Source organism: Asterias rubens, chromosome 14 (assembly GCF_902459465.1).
Source record: "Asterias rubens chromosome 14, eAstRub1.3, whole genome shotgun sequence".
Taxonomy (NCBI): Eukaryota; Metazoa; Echinodermata; class Asteroidea; order Forcipulatida; family Asteriidae; genus Asterias; species Asterias rubens.
Window position 1 is genome coordinate 3376496 of NC_047075.1, and position 21939 is coordinate 3398434.

A 21939-nucleotide genomic window follows, 5' to 3' on the forward strand; every position below is an offset into this window, starting at 1 on the left:
TAGCAAAGTAGACATGGTAGAATGGAATTAAGACACTGGTTTGAAGTTGGCAAAAGAAAAAAGCACATCACAAAATCACATCATTTTTGGTCAGATATGGTCAAGAACCCAGTGCACTTATTCGAAAAGAGAAGGGCTTCACCCTGGTGTACCTGGCTGTGGTTGCTGTATGCGTAGCACCTTGTAAACCCTTATTAGGTGCTATTAATAATTGGGTCTCAGAATTCATCGCTGCACTATCTTTCTGAAAGTAATTGGGTCTCAGAATGCCATAACCTATCTTTGTGATAGTGTGGGCCTTTGGACAATACTGTTTACCGAAAGTGTCCAATGGCTTTAAGGAATTAAATAAATGGCTCAGTGACCAGGAGGACCAATGTTGGAGTGCCATAAGCATTTCTGAGTGACGCATTTGTCCGCTATAAAGAAGCCACTAATTATTATTATTGTTAAAGCTACCATTTATTCTGTAAAATTTATGTACATGTTTGAGTAGGCATAATGGGTGAGACTTTATCTAAAGTTAGTCGATATAAACAGTGACCACAGATAGCAAAAGAAAACCAAATCAAGAAATTAAGAAAACTTCTCGGAAATACACAAAATGAGTCATATTTATATCATTTATTGTCTCCATGATAACTGTAGACGAAGCCATTCTAGGTGGCAGCAGACAGACCAGGACCCAAGTTCATTGCTCTGCTTACCGGCGAATTCTCCGCTTACAATCACCATTCTCCGCCTACTGTGCAAGCACCAAATTTCTGCGCTAGCTGTGTATTAGTGAAGAATACCTAGAAACGCGGAGCACGCACACACACAAGCAAAAATTCCCTGCTAAACCTGTGAAATACACTATTTGTAAGTGCGGAGTTCCCTGCTTCTAAGCAGAGACATGCAATTGGGGCATGGTGATTTTCTGTAGTTTTCATAGTTCTGAGCACGCTGTTCCTTTTTTTATATATTTTTTTTATTATAAACTGAATTTAGCGTTCTTTGTGTACATGTATATAATAGGGCTATTTAAAAATAGACAAAACTTTGACAACTTCAAACTTTCTTGTAGCTTTTTTAGAGGATTAAGACACTTTTGGACAAGCTGCAAGGCTATAGACTGTGTATGTGTTTGAACATTGGGACCTGTTAAAGTGAGCGAGTTTCTTCTTAAGCAGTATGAGCGGTCTCAAAAATGTTCCAATAATGTGAGGCTTGCACGGTCTATTATCCTTTTCTTGTGTTTGAACATTGGGACCTGTTAAAGTGAGCGAGTTTCTTCTTAAGCAGTATGAGCGGTCTCACAAATGTTCCAATAATGTGAGGCTTGCACGGTCTATTATCCTTTTCTTGTGTTTGAACATTGGGACCTGTTAAAGTGAGCGAGTTTCTTCTTAAGCAGTATGAGCGGTCTCAAAAATGTTCCAATAGGGCCAGGCTTGCACGGTCTATTATCACTTTCTTTCTAACGATCCCTTCCTTTAGATCTACTGAACCTCTTCCTTACACTCATGTCATACCCCTGCTTCTTTTCTATTGGTGACGTAAAGGCAGTGGACACTATTGGTAATTACTAAAAAAAAATATTATCATAAAACCTTTCTTGATTACGAGTAATAGGGAGAGGTTGATAGTATAAAACTTTGTGAGGAACAGCTCCCTCTGAGGTGGAGTAGTTTTCGAGAAAGAAGTAATTTTCCACGAATTTGATTTCGAGACCTCAAGTTTAGAATTTGAGGTCTCAAAATCAAGCATCAGAAAGCACACACCTTCGTGTGACAAGGGTGTTTTTTTCTTTCATTATTATCACACAAATTTGACGACCGATTGAGCTCAAATTTTCACAGGTTTGTTATTTTATGCATATGTTGAGATACATGTACACAAGTGAAGGATAGTCGTTGACATTTACCAATAGTGTCCACTGTCTTTAAGTCGACCAAGCCCCGAAAGGTCATTTCTTATAATACTGTAGTTTTGTCCATGTTTACCCTCAATAGTTTGAAACAGAAACACTGGCTCGTTCCAATGATGGAAATAAAAAAGGTTGCCTTTATGCAGTCTCTGCAAAATGGAGTTGAAAGATCTGAATTACCTAACACCTTCGGAGTGGCAAATGGTGATATCCAAGTTAACAACGGAAACAGAAAGATTGGATCTTTCCAATGATGGTTTAAATATAAAAAAACTCTTCAATTTGTAGGCGTTACGTATCGACATGTGATGCAAACCCATGCTGTAAGATGGTGAACAATGAGCTGCCTAGGTCTTCATCCTGTAGTTAGAGAACAATAAGGAAATAAGAAAATGAAGTTTGATCAGAATTCCCGATTGAATAGAAGCTCTCCAAACTCATCCCGGTTAACAGTTCAGAGGCCTTTCATTCATTATAACCTAACGGCAAAGTACATCTTTGTTTTTTTTTAAACCATTCGATTGTTTTAATCCAATATAAATGTAGTATACAATCAAACTAACATTTGAAAGTTTCATTTAAAAAGGTGGTAGCATTTTTTTTTATAGATGTTGCCGCAAATTTGGGGTGAATATATACATGCAGGTCAAAAACAATCCCATATAGGAGTACATAATCTAATGAGAAATGTTATTTCCCCGGTTGTTCATACACTTACGTGTGATTCCTGGTTACCCGACAGTTAACGGTTGTTTGGCTTCTGACAGACACCCCCGAACAAAGACATTGAAAAAATAAGGGAGACTGCCAACATAGACCTAGATAAAGCAGTTGGTAATTGCACAGCAGCAGATTTCATGAAATGCTAGGATTAATCTCGAATTAGTATGAGTAACTCGTCCTAACTTAGGATGGGTTCAATTCGTCCTGACGTCTATAGATACGGAACTTAATTCGTCCTAAGTCCTACGATTAATCCTAGGTTAGGAAGAGTTTGGTGAAATGGACGGCTGGCACGCAGAGCAAGTTAGCGCTCTAGTCAATATATACATAGCTCTATGGTCGTAACCAGTTTTGTGCACCAAACCCATGGTTCTATTGGCTAAGTCATCAGGGTGTGGGTTCCAGCACAAAAAATAGCTTCTCTTCACCCAGCAGTAAATGAACAAGGGCAGAGTTGGTTCTTAGTGAATGCTAATCCGGAGGTTGTTGGTTCAAATCCCATTCTAGTAAATTTGTCTTCGTTCCAACCCCAAATCATTTCAAATTTACCCAGTCTTTTTCCCTTGTGGTTTATTACTTAAATTCATTTAGGGTAAATATAGGCTAAGACGGAAATAAAGGCATACCTGATATGGCCATGAGACCAGGAGATCCAATGCATCTTCTCCCTCACTAGATACCTAAGAACAAAAATATTTGTAAAACATTTTAAAGATTGATCATGGCAGAGTGAGTCCAGCTTTCGACACTCAAGTTCTGGTGGCCAAGTCGTCAGAGTGTGGGTTCAAATCCCGGTCATGACACTTTGAGCAAGACACTCGACAGTGAGTGTGTTTGTTTAGCTTCCCTGGGTCGACCCCGGTCTACCCACGGTGCGTTCGAATACCTTTGACATCATTCCAGTCCATTCCTCCAGGTCAGCCCCCAGTGCCCAGCTTGTGGAGTGTGGTCGTTCGATTAGCTCTTGTCAGAGGCTCACCTGGGTGACACAGCGGGGTCGACCCAGGGAAGCTAATCGAATGCACCCTATAATTGCTTCTCTTAACCAAGGTGTATAAGTGGGAACCTGTGAGGGTGGATACAGTTGGATTAACCTCTTGGCGCTGATTTAAGCAGATCGGGAATGTATACTCCCCAGGGAGTTGAGAAAATTAAAGGAGTGGTCTAGAAGTCTGCCCAACCAGTTGTATCCTCTTGCTCCAAAAAGAAAAAAACCTGAAACCTGCTCTTGAAACAAAAATCGTGAAGATCACAGATTAACATAAAACTTACATGGTCTAATGATGATGATAGTTGAAAACATCCCTCGAAATATTTCTGTCTGAAATGTCATATTTGATGAGAAATAAATAATCTAACTTCGCGTTTGGAGTTTATCGCTCAGTGAGCGTTTTATTTATTTGTTATTTTGGCATCGATGCAATGCAAAATTTGTAAACTGTTTTTCACTATTCTCTCGTGACCAAGATGGCCGATCGATCTCAAACTTCTACAGGTTTGTCAGTTTATGCATATGGTGGACTACATAAAGTGCTAACACTGCCAGCAACTGTTTTGTTAGCACAAACCAATTCTGTAATGTTCCTTTAAATTGTCTCCAACTGCCGATGAAATAGCGCTCTCTTTCCCCCCCCCTTTTTTTCCTCAATTTCACAAATCGTATCAAGAAACTTTTAACACTGACAGTTGGCAGGTGTGTAAAAAACCCAAAACAAACAAAGCAAACGAACTCTCACTAAAGAGCGCCCTCTATGGTACACGATTATGAAGATTTGTAGATAAGGGGTGCCAAAACAATCAACACAAATGAACTCTCAGTAAAGAGCGTCCTCTATGGTACTTGATTGGGAAGATTTTTATGAGGGGAGTCCTCTCACCTTGACGAGCGCAGAACCCACCAGGATGGAGCCATCTGACGTTAGCTGAACACTCTGTTGAGGAAATCTCCTACAAAGACAAACAAAGACATACAAATCATTATAGTATGCAGTAATAATACATCAAATTCTTATACAGCGCTTCTTCACACATAGAGCATCTCAAAACATTCATTAAAGGGAAGGTACACATTTGGTCATTACTCAAAACAAATATTAACTTATTAATTTTGGTTTTTTTACCCATACACCGATGTGTGTTAGCACCAAAACCAAAATTAATATTCTTTATCCCCGATGCAAAATTAACATCTATTATATCGTTGCAGTACCCGCTGCCAAAACATAGAATTCGAACTGCCTCTAGCTGCCGGGCAACCTCGGTAGTCTAGTTGGTAAGACACTGCTCTAGAATTGCAAGGGTCGTGGGTTCGAATCCCACCCGAGTAACATGCCTGTGATATTTTTTCACAGGACTCGGGAAAGTACTGAGTATACAGTGCTAACACACATCGGTGTATGGGTAAAAAAAACAAAATTAATATTCTTTATCCCCGATGCAAATTTAACATCTATTAAATATGAACTTAAAAAGACTTGGTAACGAGCATTGGAGAGCTGTTGATAGTATAAAACATTGTGAGAAACGGCTCCCTCTGAAGTAGCATAGATTTTGAAATCGAGGTAATTTCTCACTAAAATAATAAAAGACTTCTAGCTAGAAAACCTTCTCCAGGACCAATTGAGCTCAAATTTTCACAGGTTTGTTATTTTATGCATATGTTGAGATACACCAAGTGAGAAGACTGGTCTTTGACAATATTACCAATAGTGTCCACTGTCTTTAAGGCCCGGTTACATAGGCCACGACAACGAGAACGAAAGCGAGAACGTTAAAAATGCACGCCCTGGATTGGTTGAATAAGCGTGGGTTAACTTTAAACCTCCTTTTCTCAGTTTTATTCTCTCGCATTTCTGGATGCAACTGGGATTCTGCTCATTTGTGCTTAGCAGGAAGTTGTTGCTCAGCATTGTCTGCTCTATGAAACTGGGCGTGTATTTTGATATTTTGTGGCCTCACCCCCGCACTAGAATGGACTGTTCATGGAATAAGGGGTGATCAGTGCTTAACACATACCTCTTGAGTTTCTTCTGGACCACCTCCATTCCCATTTGGGGGATGGTCACTGTTGAGGTGAATCTGATTTCATGCTCAGACATGCCGAGCTGCTGCATCGTTCTGGACGGATCCTCCAAAAAGACTTTCTACAACCCCCCCCCCCCCCAAAAAAGAAATAACAATAAAAAATAAACAAAATGAGTGAGAAAAATATATATTTTAAAGCTATTTGTAAGCCGAACAGAATCAGATTAATAATTAATATATTGAGTTCAAAAGCCTCCTAAAGACATTTCTGTTTCCCCACCCATCCTAGTTTGTTTGTTTTTCTTTTTGTCATAGTCTCATGTAAAGCGCTCTGTTCTCCGTAGAGCGCTATATAAATGCTTCATATTATTATTATTATAGTGGCTTCTTATAATAGCGCTCATATCCGTAACTCATCAAGGTATTCTGGAGCCACATTTTAACATAGACTTTGACATAGCACCAAGTAATGGTTTACAAGGTGCTGGGGCGCAATATGCTGCCAATCCAGCCAGGAACACCGGGGCGAACCCCTTCTCTTTTTCGACAAGTGCACTGGGTCTATTAATAATATCGAAGTCTTATATAGCGCACGTATCTACCAAACAAGGTACTCAAGGCGGTGAGAAGCATGCAAACTTTCAAAAAGATAGGTAATTGCAGTGATGAATTTTGAGACCCAATTATTTAGCACCTTATAATGGTTTACAAGGTGCTACGGCGCATACAGCAGCCACAGCCAGGAACACCGGGGCGAACCCCTTCTCTTTTCGAAAAGTGCACTGGGTTCTTTAACATGCATTACACAACACATAGGACCAACGGCTTTACGTCCCATCTGAAGGACGAAGCAATGGTTAAGTGTCTTGCTTAAGGACACAAGTGTCACGGCTGGGGATTCGAACCCACACTCTGCTGATCAGAAACACCAGAGTTTGAATTCGGTGCTCTTAACCGCTCGGCCACAACATTTCGAGCAATCACAACACACAGGCGAGCACTTACAATACAAAAATTCACTTACTCTTTCATAATGAAATTTGAAACATGATGTGAACGAAAATCAAATACAAATGGGTCTTTACTTTTCAAAGAGGATTTTTTTCTGTCTGCAATAGGTAAAATTCAACGTCGTTTTAGTTGACTATCATCAACATTCAGGAACAAACAACAAAACAAATGGTAGTTTCCAATTCTGGTTGGTTGATAGTTGAATGATTGACAGCCTTTGATTGAATAAATTAGCATAAAGGGGATGAGCATCTTATCTTACATCTCCTGTGATGGTAACAGCTCCATGGAGGATCTTGGGTTTCTTGACATCTTTAAGAGCATCTCCTTGAGAAACAAAAAAACATGTGTAGTTAGATACAGATCCTTGGTTTATGCTTGGAGCAAAATTGATTGCTCCATGGTATTATAGGCAGTGGACACTATTGGTAATTACTCAAAATAATTGTTAGCATAAAAACTAACTTTGTGACGAGCAATGGAGAGCTGTTGATAGTAAAAAACATTGTGAGAAACAGCTCCCTCTGAGGTAACGTAGTTTTTGAGAAAGAAGTAATTTCTCAGTAAAATATTTGAATTGATTTTGAGACCTCACTTGCAATCAAGCATCTGAAAGCACACAACTTCGTGTGACAAGGGTGTTTTTTCGTCCATTATTAAACTTCGACGACCGATTGAGCTCAAATTTTCACAGGTTTGTTATTTTATGCGTTTGTTGAGATACACCGAGTGAGAAGACTGTGGTCTTCGACAATTACCAAAGGTGTCCAGTGTCTTCAGTGACAGGCACCTCTTCGGTTCAAGGGCACAAGTTAGATGAATGGGTAGTGGGCCTGAATCTCCCCTTGGTCTAAAGACTAAAGCCCGCTTCATACTTCCTGCTGCGAATGCGAATTCGATGCGAATATTGACGACACAAATTCGCAATGAATAATTTGCAACAGTTGGAATGTGCTCAACTCCTGCGAAACATTAGCTGCGAAAACAACCCTGTGACATCAAGATTCATATCGCATTGAAACTTGGATTGCTGGGGTTTGGGCAAAGTTGGTTAAAGTTTTACCATAAAAGCTGGCGTATTTGTCACAAAAAAACCTTTCCAAAACATCTAAGAATATTTACCTGTTACAGCTATGCTACGCTTCAGTAAGCTGAGAGAAACATCAGCTGGTAGGTTTGCTTTTGTTTCTACGGTAACAATCTCCCCATTGGCTGGCATATAACACTGGACACCTAAACATAACAAATAACATTTACAAGGTGCCTCCATATAAAAGGATCATAACACACATAAAAGAATTAACATGGATATAAATCTTAACAATACTGCTTTGTTTTAACCAGTGTCATGTGGCAGTGTCATGGCCGAGCGGTTAAGAGCACCGGATTCAAGCACTGGTGTTTGATCAGCAGGGTGTGGGTTCGGATCCCGGTCGTGACACTTGCTACATAAAATTGGGGAGGTAGTGCTTTCTGCTCTACCGGCTAGGCTTTGAATTGAAGATACCCAAGCCTACATTCTTATGGACTGTGAAAGGGATAACCCTGTTTCAGCCCTAGGAGTAGGTGGCAACGGCCTCTGGAAAAAAATAATTGCAGCCCACACCTTGAAGTGGCCTTCAGGCCTTGTGTGTCAGGCAACTTGCATAAAAAAAAACCATTCCCAACATGATTGTAGGCTGGCATAGTTTATCTATAATTCAGCACAACCAACAGCAGATTATATTAATAGGTCACACAGTAGGAGAGTAGAGTCATTTCCTTACCGAATTCTCCAGTGATCTTCTGTTTGAGAAACTCCATTTTCTTGGCTTCTCCATGAACCAAGAGTACATTCTTGGGTTCGCACATCCGGATCAGCTGCATGATGCCCTTAGCATCGGCGTGGGCGCTGTTTGTCAAAAAAACGGTAGAGATTATCAAAAATTGTAGAGTATCATGGCCGACTGGTTAAGAGCATCAAATTCAAGTTCTGGTGCTAAGTCACTGGAGTGTGGGTTCGAAACCCGGTCGTGACACTTGTGTCCTTGAGCAAGATACTTCAGTATAATTGCTTCTCTTCACCCAGGGGTATAAAAGGGTACCTGCGAGGGTAGAGGTTGATATTGTGAACGAAAAAGCCTATGGAGCGATATAAACTGTTGCCCAGGTTGAAAACTCCCAAGGGAGCTGAGAATAATTTTTAAAAAGGTATGTTATTGGCCCTATGACCAGGGCACTAATGTAAAGCGCATTGACGGTTATTGCGCGATATATAAGGGAGTAAGAGTTATTATTATTATTTTATTATTTTATAAATGTCGAGTACCTGTCCTGGATTTGATTTTTCAAGACCACTATTGCGTGTAAGTACCGCGTGAAACTAAAATGCGCACTACACTGTACACTGTACAACCAATGCTGAAATGGATTTTTTACAGAACTCGGGATAACACTAAATATACATGTACAGTGCTTCAAACACATTCGTGTACAATTTTTTATTCTTTATCCCTAATTCAGTTGAGTGAAAAGTGGTCGATGGTCTTACCTGAAAGACATGTACTGTACGGATAGCTTGACATCAATCTGTGTCCAAAGAAAGAAAGGGAAGAATACGTATAAGGCCAGCCCAGATTCAAAGAGCTGCTTAAAGGGTCTATGTACTATGAAAACTATTTTAGCATGTAAAAACGTATTTTCACGACATAGAAGAGTTTGCGGTAACACCATGTAATGACTATTCTCTAAATGAGTTGGGGTGGTTCTGAAAAAAAAATGTTGGTTTAACTCGACGTTTCGATCAGTATGCTCTGATCGTCATTCTGGAGAATGCTGGACTCTGATGCTGCATGCTGCTTAAGTACTGGGCGGCGGATTAGCTTGGTGATGCACGAAGGCGAGAAATACATGACATTGTTTTACTCATTTCTCAAAAACTACAGCACCTCAGCAAGTAATATTTTCAGGGCAGCTTTCTACCATCATTATCTTCAAACGGTGTAAGTTTGATGTCAATCTGTGGACATTGTGTTTTGTGTTACAAAAAGTACCCACATCCTTTAAGTAGAAATGAACAGAATACCAGTACCAGAATGTACACAATGAATAATAGTTTGGCTGGTGACCTTATTCTGGTAAGTATAGTTTGGTTGTGCTAAGCTGCTTATAAATCTACCTACCACTTGTCTGTTTTCCAGCTCAATCTTCTTCGCTCCGCTCAGCACCTTGCTACCGACGGTTCCAGCGACGCAGTATCCTGGCATGATGACCATGTTGAGAGGATTCGGTGCCCAGTTGCGGAAGATCTGTAAGGATAGGCCGGCGTGGAGCATACCCGGTGTTGCGAAGACAACCATGGGGCCTGGGTTGTTGATATAGGCCCGGTCAAATGCCTGGAATTAAAGAAAAATCAAGCAAAGAGGTTAGAGATACGTATAATAATAAAGACAGGCTGGCGTGGAGCAAACCGGGCGTAGCAAAGACAACCATGGGGCCTAGGTTGTTGATGTACGCCCGGTCAAATGCCTGGAATTAAAGAAAAATCAAGCAAAGAGGTTAGAGCCCGGCCTGGAGATCTGTAAGGACAGGCCGGATTGGAGCATACCCGGTGTAGCGAATTTAACCATGCGGCCTGGTTGATGTACGCCCGGTTAAAGGCCTGGAAGTAACCCCACAAAATACAATTTGTTAGAGGTACCCGCTGCTAATAGGATTTGAACTGTGTCTGGCCACCGGGCAGTCTCGATAGTTTATTTATTTGTTTTAATTTGTGTTTGTTCTTTGGGCAATACAATATAATGAGGAGAGGCCGTCCACAAAAGCAAAAGTAAAAAAACAAAAAAACATTATCATTGCAGGATTTCAGACCTTGAATCTCGAAGCATCCAGAAACTGTTGTTTTCTTTGAAAATTTACAAAAATAATTGGAGGGAAACAAATTTACCTTGATGTGTTTGAAGTCGAACATGTTCCTCTTCACGAAGGTCTTGCGTATTTTCTGATTGGTCCACATAATGAAGAGCTTGTAATAATGGTTGGCCTGCAATTTTAATAATAATAACTAGTTCTCATACATGTATAGCTCCTTTTACAATAACGTATCAATGCGCTTATAACACTAGTGCCCTGGTCATTGGGCCGATAACACTAGTGCCCTGGTCATTGGGCCGATAACACTAGTGCCCTGGTCATTGGGCCGATAACACTAGTGCCCTGGTCATTGGGCCGATAACACTAGTGCCCTGGTCATTGGGCCGATAACACTAGTGCCCTGGTCATTGGGCCGATAACACTAGTGCCCTGGTCATTGGGCCGATAACACTAGTGCCCTGGTCATTGGGCCGATAACACTAGTGCCCTGGTCATTGGGCCGATAACACTAGTGCCCTGGTCATTGGGCCGATAACACTAGTGCCCTGGTCATTGGGCCGATAACACTAGTGCCCTGGTCATTGGGCCGATAACACTAGTGCCCTGGTCATTGGGCCGATAACACTAGTGCCCTGGTTATTGGGCCGATAACACTAGTGCCCTGGTCATTGGGCCGATAACACTAGTGCCCTGGTCATTGGGCCGATAACACTAGTGCCCTGGTCATTGGGCCGATAACACTAGTGCCCTGGTCATTGGGCCGATAACACTAGTGCCCTGGTCATTGGGCCGATAACATTGCATTTCCATTTACTTTAGTGATAAATTGATCATGTGTACACATTATATCGTAACTTGTTTCTTTTGCAAATGCAACCCCCCCCCCAAAAAAAAAAGAAAAAAAAAAAAAAAAGAGTAGAAAACAAAGGTCACAATAGCACTGTTTCCCATTCTGAAAACTGTCTTTCTTTTCGTTTCACAACTAATTTTTGGAAGGGATTTAAACCAGTTGCTAGCAAACCAGTCGGCGACCAAAAGAGTTTAACAAGAAATGAAATAAAGAATACCTTTTCTGTGAGTCCGAGTGAGAAGTAAACTGGTACTGTAAGGTTCATGCGATCCCTGTGTACGAAAAGAAACAAGGTTAAACTAGGAAAAATTATAATTTTAAATAGCAAACTCACATAAAAAAAACCAGCAATTGGACATGAAAGATGTCAAAGACACTGGAAACTATTGGTAATTGTCAAAGACCAGTCTTCTCACTTGGTATATCTCAACATATGCAAAAAATAACAAACCTGTGAAAATTTGAGCTCAATCGGTCGTCGAAATTGCGAGATAACAATGAAAGAAAAAACACCCTTGTTACACAAAGTTGTGTGCTTTTAGATGCTTGATTTCCAGACCTCAAATTCTAAACTTGAGGGTCTCGAAATCAAATTCGTGGAAAAATACTTCTTTCTCGAAAACTACGTCACTTCAGAGGGAGCTGTTTCTCACAGTGTTTTATACCATCAACCTCTCCCCATTACTCATTACCAAGTAAAGTTTTATGCTAATAATTATTTTAAGTAATTACCAATAGTAATTATATCGTTGCGGCACCCGCTGCAAAAACACAGGATTCGAACTGCCTCTAGCTACCAGGCAATCTTGGTTGTCTAGTTGGTAAGACACTGCTCTAGAATTAAAAGAGTCAAGGGTTCGAATCTCACCCGAGCAATTTGCCTATTTGGTTTCCACAGGACTCGGAGAAAGTACTGAGTATACAGTGCTAACACACATCGGTGTATGGGTAAAAATGAAAATTAATATAACAATCAGACAGTTCCACAAACCAAATGTATAATTTGCCTTTAAAGGCAGTGGACACTATTGGCAATTACTCAAAATAATTATTATCATAAAACCTTACTTGGTAACGAGAAATAGGGAGAGAATGATAGTATAAAACATTGTGAGAAACAACTCCCTCTGAAGTGACGTAGCTTTTGAGAAAGAAGTGATTTTCCACGAACTTGGTTTTGAGACCTCAGATTTTGAATTTGTGGTCTCGAAATCACGCATCTGAAAGCACACAACTTCGTCTGACAAGGGTTTTTGTTTTTTCATAGTTATCTCGAAACTTCGATGACCGATTGAGCTCAAATTTTCACAGGTTTGTTATTTTATGCATATGTTGAGACACACCAAGTGAGAAGACTCGTCTTTGACAATTACCAATAGTGTCCACTGTCTTTAAAAGCTCACCAGAATGTCTCAACGAGTATGCAGAGCTCCTGTGCCCTGCCGAGGGCAAAGACTGGGATCAAGACCTTGCCACCTTTCTGGATGCAGTCGTGGATCTTCTGAAGGAAATCTCGCTCTCGACACCTACGGGTGGAAGTGAGAATCGTAGAGTAAACAAAAAGAGGTCACTGCATACTGCCTTTGTAAGCCATGGCCATTTCAAATCCTTGCGTGGAACTCTTTAGTTCTCCGATGTAAAGCTCAAAACACTTCCACACAAACATGCAATAATATGACACTTTTAATTGCTTCTCTCCACTCAGGGGTAAATGGGTACCTGTGAGGGCAGAGATGTTGCACAGGCTGCATACTCCCTACCGGGGAGCTGAGATGGTTTAAGGAGTGATTTAAGGCCCAGTGACCAGGGGTAATAATGTGAACCGCTTTGGGACGCCCTTCGGGTGTGAAGTGCTATATAAAAACGGGTTATTATTATAATTATTATTATTATTTTGTTATAGGTTCCCGGTCTGAATATGGATGCCATCAGTCAAGATCACCAATGGAAGGGCATATCTGAAACAGTATGCCCCTTCGGTGGCTTTGCAAGCCGCAGGGCATAAAAATTAACAGTGTCACATTCCCCTACCTTTTTGAGTCTCGGATCGTTGTGGCGTATGTAGATTCTGTGATTAGGACGTCCGGTCGACACTTGTCTATCCACGCAGCTCTGCAGACCAAAAAAAACAACTTATTTTGAGTCCCGTCAGGACACTTGTGTCCTTGAGCAAGATAATAATAATAATAATACAGCATTTTTAAAGCGTACTTAATCTGTAAAACATTCAAAGGCGCTGGTCAAAGAACAGGAAGAAAATTCACTCAATATCTGCATAGGCTAATCTGAAGAGATGGGTTTTGAGAGAATGTTGGAATCGTGAGATGTCATGTGTGTCCTTGAGATGTTGAGGCGGAGAGTTCCAGAGGCGGGGTGAAATGTTACTGAATGCCCCGTCCCCATAGCTGGATAAACGGGTCAGAGGAACATAGAGCATGCTGCCCTCAGACCCGGCGTGACACTACGGGGCTGAATCATGTTCTGTATGTAGGTAGGGGCTAGTCCATGGAGAGCCTTGAATGTCAGAAGGATGATCTTGTATTGAATTCTGGAATGAATGGGTAACCAGTGGAGATTGTGTAAAATAGGAGAGATGTGTGAAGATATTTTTTGCATTTTGGACAGATTATTGCTTTGTCTTTCGAATGGGACATTAAGCCATGTGTTACAAGTACAGGGATTAGAAGTGCATGTAAAAGAACCCAGAACACTTAACGTGGAAGGGTAGGGGTTTCGTTCACTTAAAGACATTGGACACTATTGGTAATTGTCTAAGACCAGTCTTCTCACTTGGTGTATCTCAACATTTGCATAAAATAAAAAACCTGTGAAAATTTGAGCTCAATCGGTCATCGAAGTTGCGAGATAATACTGAAAGAAAAAACACCCTTGTCACACAATATTGTGTGTGCTTTCAGATGCTTGATTTCGAAACCTCAAATTCTAAATCTGTGGTCTCAAAATCAAATTTGTGGAAAATTACCTATTTCTCGAAAACTACGTTACTTCAGAGGGAGCTGTTTCTCACAATGTTTTATACTGTCAACAGGTCCCCATTACTTGTTACCAATTAAGGTTTTATGATAATAATTATTTTGAGTAATTACCAATAGTGTCCACTGCCTTTAAAAAAAAAGCTTCATTCTATTATCAGAAATATGTAATAATAACAAATAATGAATATTAATATTCATACTTACCCAAGATGTCGATCAGGTGTCATGTTGTAATCTCCCTGAAATCAAACGAAGGCAAATTAATAACAAAATTTGCCTAGTACAGCAACAGATTTTAGGGTAGTTACAAAACGAGAATCATTTTCAAGAAACTTATCAACTGTCTTGGTAGGTTTTACTCACTGTGTAGACGAGCGATTGTGAGCCAACTTTAATACGAAACATGGCCGCTCCCAGGACGTGACCGGCGTAGTATGCAGAGATCTCTAATTCATCATCAACCTAGAAATAATCAAACATAAATTATTTGTATCTTGTTGGATTAGCTATAGACTAAGCTTGGGCGATACCACAATATTATCGAATATCGCAATACTAATTTGGAAACGATTTCGATATTGGATCCGTTGGTTTTAATCGAAATATCGATATATCACGATATCGATTAAGTATCGCGATATTGACTAAGTATTGCGCTGTATTTCCTAGCTGAGACATCTTGCACCCCATAGGTTTGGAGTAAAACCAGAAGAATAGGTCATTAGAACACCTCTCTTATGCTATGACTGTCTCTTCTACAACTTTCACTGGGAGTTTGAAGGCAGATGATGTCAAATTTAATTAATCGCGATTAATGTTTATCGTGAATAAAATAAATCAATATCGCCCAAGCTTACTACAGACCCTTGTACATTGTGCAGCGCACTCAATGCACCTATCATGTCCGTCAGTTTGGGAATCTAAATCGTGCATAAAAACATGCAAACAAGATGTTTTGACTCCCAAAAAGATGGAAATGATAGCACGCATTGATAGCACGTATTGTTTGATTTCTTACCTGAACTGTTTGGTGAAGGTTGACCACCACACATTTCTTCATGCAATCTTTAATCATCTGAAAATGGATCAAATAAAGAAATTTATTGATGTGTCAATGACAGCCACAAATTTAATAATAATAATAATAGACCATTTTTATATAGCGCCCGAGGGGTGTCTCAAAGCGCTTCCGACATTATTACCCCTGGTCACTGGGCCTTAAATCATTCCTTAAACCATCTCAGCTCCCTGGGGAGTATACAGCCTGTGCGCAATATATGCGCTACTCGACTAAACCAATCACAGGGTGGAGAGAAGCAATTATAGTTAAGTGTATTGCTCAGGGACACAAGTGTCACGACCGGGATTCGAACCCACACTCTGCTGAACAGAAGCGTCAGAGCTTGAGTTCGGTGCTCTTATCCACTCGGTCTATTATTATTATAATGATAGTATAAAACATTGTGAGAAACAACTCCTCTGAAGTGACATAGTTTTCGAGAAAGAAGTAATTTTCCACAAATTCTATTTTGAGACCTCAGAATTAGATTTTGAGGTCTCGAAATCAAGCATCTGAAAGCACACAACTTCGTGTGAAAAGGGTATTTTTCCTTTCATTATTATCTCGCAACTTTGTCAACCAATTGAGCTCAAATTTTCACAGGTTTGTTATTTTATGCATATGTTGAGATACACCAAGTGAGAAGACTGGTCTTTGACAATTACCAATAGTGTCAAGTGTCTTTAATATACATCTGTGTAAGGGTACAAACAAATTATCGACCCTTAAAGCCATTGGACACTTTCGGAACAGAAACAAATTAAAAGTTCACAGATTTACAAATAACTTACAGGGTTTACAGAAGGTAATCAGTGGTAATGGTGAAAGACTTCTCTTGAAATATTATTTAATGAAATGCTTTACTTTTTGAGAAAACATTAGAACAATATCAATTCTCGTAATAGAGAATTACAGGTTTATTTTAAACACATGTCATGACACGGCGAAACGTGCAGGAACAAGAGTGGGTTTTCCCGTTATTTTATCCCGACTGCGATGACCAACTGAGCCTAAATTTTCACAGATTTTTTTTTTTTGTGGGCCTTGGACAATACTGTTTACCGAAAGTGTCCAATGGCTTTAAGGTTTAACAGAGTAGGGTCTTAGTTACTTACAGCTGATGTGAAGAAGTTTGTTTCTCCTTTCCTGTCCACTGTGATTTTGCGGTAGTCCTCCTGGAAGTCAAATATTTAAAAGGCAGAATAAAACTTCAAGGCATGACCAAAATGTAAAAGATTCCAGTTTTGTAACCCCCAACCCTCAATTATGGCAGTCAGGTTGGTGTAGTGCATAGAGTTATATACATGTATAAGAACTAGAGGGCGCACTGGTGATGCTTCTTGCACAAACGCGACGGGACCGGAGACACGCGTGCCATTATGTACGCGCGTTGAATATGAAAAAAACGTTGGAGTTTGTGTTTATTGAACGCTACGCGATGCTGTTTTGTCAACTTACAAAATGGCCGCACAAACACACGCTGTGCGATGCCTGTTTTGTCAACTTAGAAAATGGCCGCAAGCGCGCATGCCGGGTTGCATATATAGGTCGGTGCGCCCTCTAGTTCTTATATATAACTCTATGTCGTAGTGGTATCTTTCCCTCGCCTTCCACAATCAGGCCGGTGCACTGTACTGTGGTTTGGGTTTTCAGTCCCTACCTGACTGCGTGGGTTTTTCCCTTGTCTTCTCTCCATTAGGTACTTGGTTAGTACAGTAGTAAAGTTTGCTTTTGTTTGTTTGTTTGTTTGTTTAGATGATCTTCCCATCAAGGGAACTCGGCAAACTCCTACAAGGGGATATAAACGCCAAGCTGGCAACAACCAATCTCTCTCATACAAACATTGGCTTAACGTCTATGATTATGAATTGCACAAATCAAGAAATTGTGATTCAGTATCTAGACGGCAGTACTTATTCTTTTCTGGGCTTCCCAACCAGCATAAATGAAATGAAATAATTTTTCTCAATCTGTATTACCCAAGATTTGAAACCCAATGAGAAACGTAGATATATAAATACATCCATCCCCAATCATCACCCCTCCCTCCCTCTCCTTCCCCACACCCGTTTCCATTTTTTTTTTTTTTTTTAAGTCAAGTTTTGATACCCGCTGGCAAACTTTCACCTTTTGTTTAGAACATGTAGAATGTTTGATTATCTTGTTTTGTGTGCTTTGAATGTCTTTTAAAATTAAAAATTTAAAGTCCAAAATGCAATTCAGTCATTGGACCACAATTTTGTAATTTAAAAAAAATCAATAAACCATAAACCTTACGCCCCCCGAAGATCAAAAACCTTAAGATTTGTAGATTTTATCTTACCAGTAGGATAGGGCAGATGGCTTTGGTGGGTTGAGTCATGTAGATGGGTCCATCAAACCCAACCATTTCACTCATGTAAGGGAGAGCCCCGCAATGGTCAAGATGGAAGTGACTGGAGCAGAAACGGAAATTAAATAACCTGTTTAATTGGCTGTTATTGCATCCATATTAATACATTGATCAATCAAAATATTGATGTATCGATACCTTGATCTATCAGTGTCAATACATTAGTCTATCTATACATTAAATTTTCTAATGCATCAATTATCTAATCAATGAATAAATACATTTATTTATCAAATGTGCACCCATCAATTCCTTTGAGACCGCCTGTGGAGTGTGGGCGACCAAGCGAGTGAGTGATCAATTTTATGTTTTGATCAAACACTAAACACACCTTTCAGTCTTTCCTATTTTACCTTATAATAACACAGTCAAGGTGTTCTGTGAGACGTCCTGTTCTTGTGATGTAGGAAAAATCAGGGAATCGTCTCTGAAAGTAAAACGAATAATTACACAAATAGCTATTGAAAACGGCTTTACCAATCAAACCGACCTGGGGTACTTTCTCAAGGCATTTGTGATAAACTCTGCTGAGGGTCTCAAGGTGAGGTTGTTAATCTCTCCGAGTTAGTTTACTTATTTTACACGTTTGTCTCAAGATGTTTTTTTAAAAATCGCATCAAAGAGAATGCATGGTCACTTGTGGATTTGGCAAAACTTACTAAGGGGGAAAATTTGTCAGGAGGCGACTCTGGCAGGGGGCGACATTGTCGGGGGTGAGTTGTACCTGGAGGGGGCTAGCTTGCTGTTCAGTTCTTTTATATTTTGATAATATGTGGTCCGGTTTGAGTGTCTACAGACATGACAGAATTTTTTTAACCCAAACCAAATATTGGGCCTCAAGCAGGGTATATAGAGCACAGTCGGGGCCGAAAGGGTTAAAAGAGCATGCTGAATGTCGGCAAACGACTGAACCTTACATCATCATTGAATCCCATATGCATTCCACAATCCAGCATGACGTTCTTTCCACCAACGGTGACCAAGATACAGCTGCGGCCAACATCTAGAACCAAGACAAATAATCACAGAACACAGTTAATAAAAGGGTGTGTTCGTTTAGCTTCCTTGGATCGACCCCGGTCTGCCCCCTGGTGCGTTCGAATAGCTTTGACATCATTCCAGGGGTTTCACCAGGGTCAGCCTCATGCTTGTGGAGTGGGTCACTTGGGGGTGACCCGAGGTGCATGACGTCACCACGAGAGGGCGAGTGTGATCGTTCGATTAGCTCTTGTCAGAGGCTCACCCGAGTAAGCACGGCAGGGTCAACCCAGGGAAGCTAATCGAACGCACACAAAGTAATGACCCCAAAAGAACATTTCTTTCCGTAAGCTTTTGTTATACAGGTGGTGATGGTTATAGCATGCATTCTGTGGAATGATTTTGTCTGACATACTAACTTGAATCTGAGAATTGATTCATGCATGAATACTTTCTCAGATTTCTGATGGTTGGTGTCTTGGGGCGAATGCTGCAGCCAGATATTGGTCGGTACCTGCTGTCAGCTCGCTAAACCTGGATGGATTCATAAGAGTGCATCTTGAGTCCAGAGTAGATAATCCCTATAACTATAGCTCACATAATAACCTAAACTTTGATGGTGGCGTTGGTGACGTCATTGGTCGACGGTGCAAGGTGCGAAGAGAAATAAAAAAGGAAAAGGTTGTGCACTTTTTACATTGAGCATCACCATGATCACAGAGCGTGTGCAATCAAAATGTTTCTGGGCCCTTAATTAAGAGCTGGCGCTGGACCCAGTGCTCCGGGCTAGCACGGAAAAAAAAAATGCAAGTCTGTGACTGTGTGTTGAAAGAAGTATTTTACTTTAAGTAGAGGGTTTCTAACAAAAGACACCAAAGGGGTTATTATATTAGGTTGCATATATATATGATGATTTGTTTAGAGTTAGGCACATTTTTAATAAGAAAATTAATTATTCAGAAAAATAAAAATATTAACTTACCCTGTCCAGCACCTGTTAAATAAATAAAAAGAAAATTTTGCTTTAAGTATTATAGCCACATGTAAGCCTTTATTTACTTAAAGCCATCGGTACAGAAAAAAAATTAAAAGTTCACAGATTTACAAATAACTTACAGGGTTTACAGAAGGTAATGGTGGAAGACTTCTCATATTGTTCCAAGAAATGCTTTACTTTTTGAGAAATAAACATTAAAACAATATCAATTCTAGATATCGAGAATTACGGATTTATCTTAAACACATGTCATGACACGGCGAAACGTGCAGAAACAAGAGTGGGTTTTCCTGTTACATTGTATTTTCTCCCGACTCCGATGACCGATTGAGCCTAAATTTTCACAGGTTTGTTATTTTATATATAAGTTGTGATACACGAAGTGTGGGCCTTGGACAATACTGTTTACCGAAAGGGTCCAATGGTTTTAAAGGCACTGGATACTATTAATATAGTATTGGTAATTGCTCAAAATAATAATAGCATCAAAACTTACTTGAATTGAATGCTAAATGTATTGTTTATGTTACTGTTATGTGTTAGCAATCAAATGGAGAAATGTGGATAAATAAATTAGTACAATAGTAGTACAAGTATAAAAATATAAAACATTGTGAGAAACAATGTAAAATATTAGTTATACTTACTAACTTAAGTGTACGAACATGAAAGTCAAAAGCACCCATGTAAGTGGGTACAGACTTAACTTTCCACTTGTCGACAACACAATTTCTCTTTTAGTTATATGCCTTTATTCATTTTACCATTGGTTGAGTTGACTACACAAACTTCGAAATAATTTGTGCGGGCTCCTTCCTATTCCTAACTTTGTTGACCTCTAGTTTGTTCAAAACTAGAAACACAAGATAACGATAAAAATGGCTACTTACCCAGGGGGGTTACCTTAATCTCTGCCATGAAAAAACTACTCCAAATCTGCTCGGAAAATACGTTTTTCTGAGCTTCTTTCGGAAATGAAAACAAAGTTTGACTAAAAAACGTCCAAAACAGAACGTACTAGTTCCTGAGCTCTGTAAGCAATGTAGCCATGTGTTACTTAAGAAAACAAGCACCAGTCTAATCTAAGTTTTTATGTGAACTAGAGAGGGCGCACTCCACTTAAAGTGGAAGAGAGTTATTTCATTTTGCTTGAAACCCTCTTGAAGACAAAAACCCGCTTGAAAGTTTCCTAGTTTTTGATTCTAATAAAAACCGCGTCCTCTCGACAAGGTAAAGATAGAAGAAGGGACTTTTGATACAAAATTGATGAGGCCTAAACTGGCTATACTAAATAGCCTAAAATTTGTTGTTGCTATAAAAAATCTCCAAAATAAAACTAAATAATGGTGGGTATCATGGGGCCAAACCACAGACATAAAGAAACCAAACGGTTTGTTTGCTGTAAAACAGGTGTATCTATTTGCTGGGTGTAATTATGTTCTTTTGAGAACTGCTTGTTTTATTAACCGATTTGCATGTCATAATCCAAAAACCGTTCGAGGAATTACAGGTTGCTATTGTCTCAGGGAATAATGCGTCGTCAACATGTACGTGTAGCTTTATATACTTAGCCCACCTTGTTGAGCTGTTAATGGCTCCGCTTTTAACATCGGTCTCATCACTGTCACCATTACAGCCCACCTACGATACATATGTCTTAAACGCTAAGTTTTCAAAGGTCGCAAAATGCGAGGTAGTTTGATTGCAAATTTCTCTCATTTAAAAAAGTCCTATACTACTCATATACATATTCATATTTACTTTGTACACCACCACACAAAATTGATAAATCAGCGTAGCCATACCGCGTCACGTGACATTACCTCTTGGATATTCATGACTTGCAAGATTTGCCTGGTGCCCTGACTTCTCACGTCCAACAAGAGGAGAATCATTAAAACATGGCAGCGCCCTAGAATAGTCACGTTAAATGTCATTTTTTGTACACGTTTTTTTGGACCAATTTTCAAATCATCACATCTGGACAAAGTCATCATTTAGTGAGCCCTGTTATGTGTTATAGTAATTCCACAAATGTAAGGAATAAAATGAGGTATGTTGGAGTAGTATAGGACTTTTTAAAATGGGAGAAATTTGCAATCAAACTCCCTCGCATTTTGCGACCTTTGAAAACTTGGCGTTTAAGA

At 39.8% G+C, this 21939-nt stretch overlaps 1 protein-coding gene across 1 annotated transcript; it reads right to left on the reverse strand.

The window, feature by feature from the left end:
• Positions 1 to 1856: 1856 nt before the first annotated feature.
• LOC117299487 (integrator complex subunit 11-like) lies at positions 1857 to 20825 on the reverse strand. The gene is made up of 22 exons (XM_033783029.1): positions 20683 to 20825; positions 19778 to 19789; positions 18735 to 18820; positions 18171 to 18244; positions 17749 to 17860; positions 16541 to 16600; positions 15384 to 15440; positions 14729 to 14827; positions 14570 to 14604; positions 13401 to 13481; positions 12773 to 12895; positions 11587 to 11641; positions 10593 to 10688; positions 9829 to 10041; positions 9198 to 9235; positions 8434 to 8558; positions 7790 to 7900; positions 6930 to 6994; positions 5648 to 5775; positions 4510 to 4579; positions 3259 to 3312; positions 1857 to 2269 (listed from the first exon to the last, which is right to left on the reverse strand). The coding sequence occupies exons 1-22, from the start codon at positions 20708 to 20710 to the stop codon at positions 2201 to 2203; spliced, it is 1791 nt and encodes a 596-aa protein (XP_033638920.1). The 5' UTR covers positions 20711 to 20825; the 3' UTR covers positions 1857 to 2200.
• Between the last annotated feature and the right edge of the window lie 1114 nt (positions 20826 to 21939).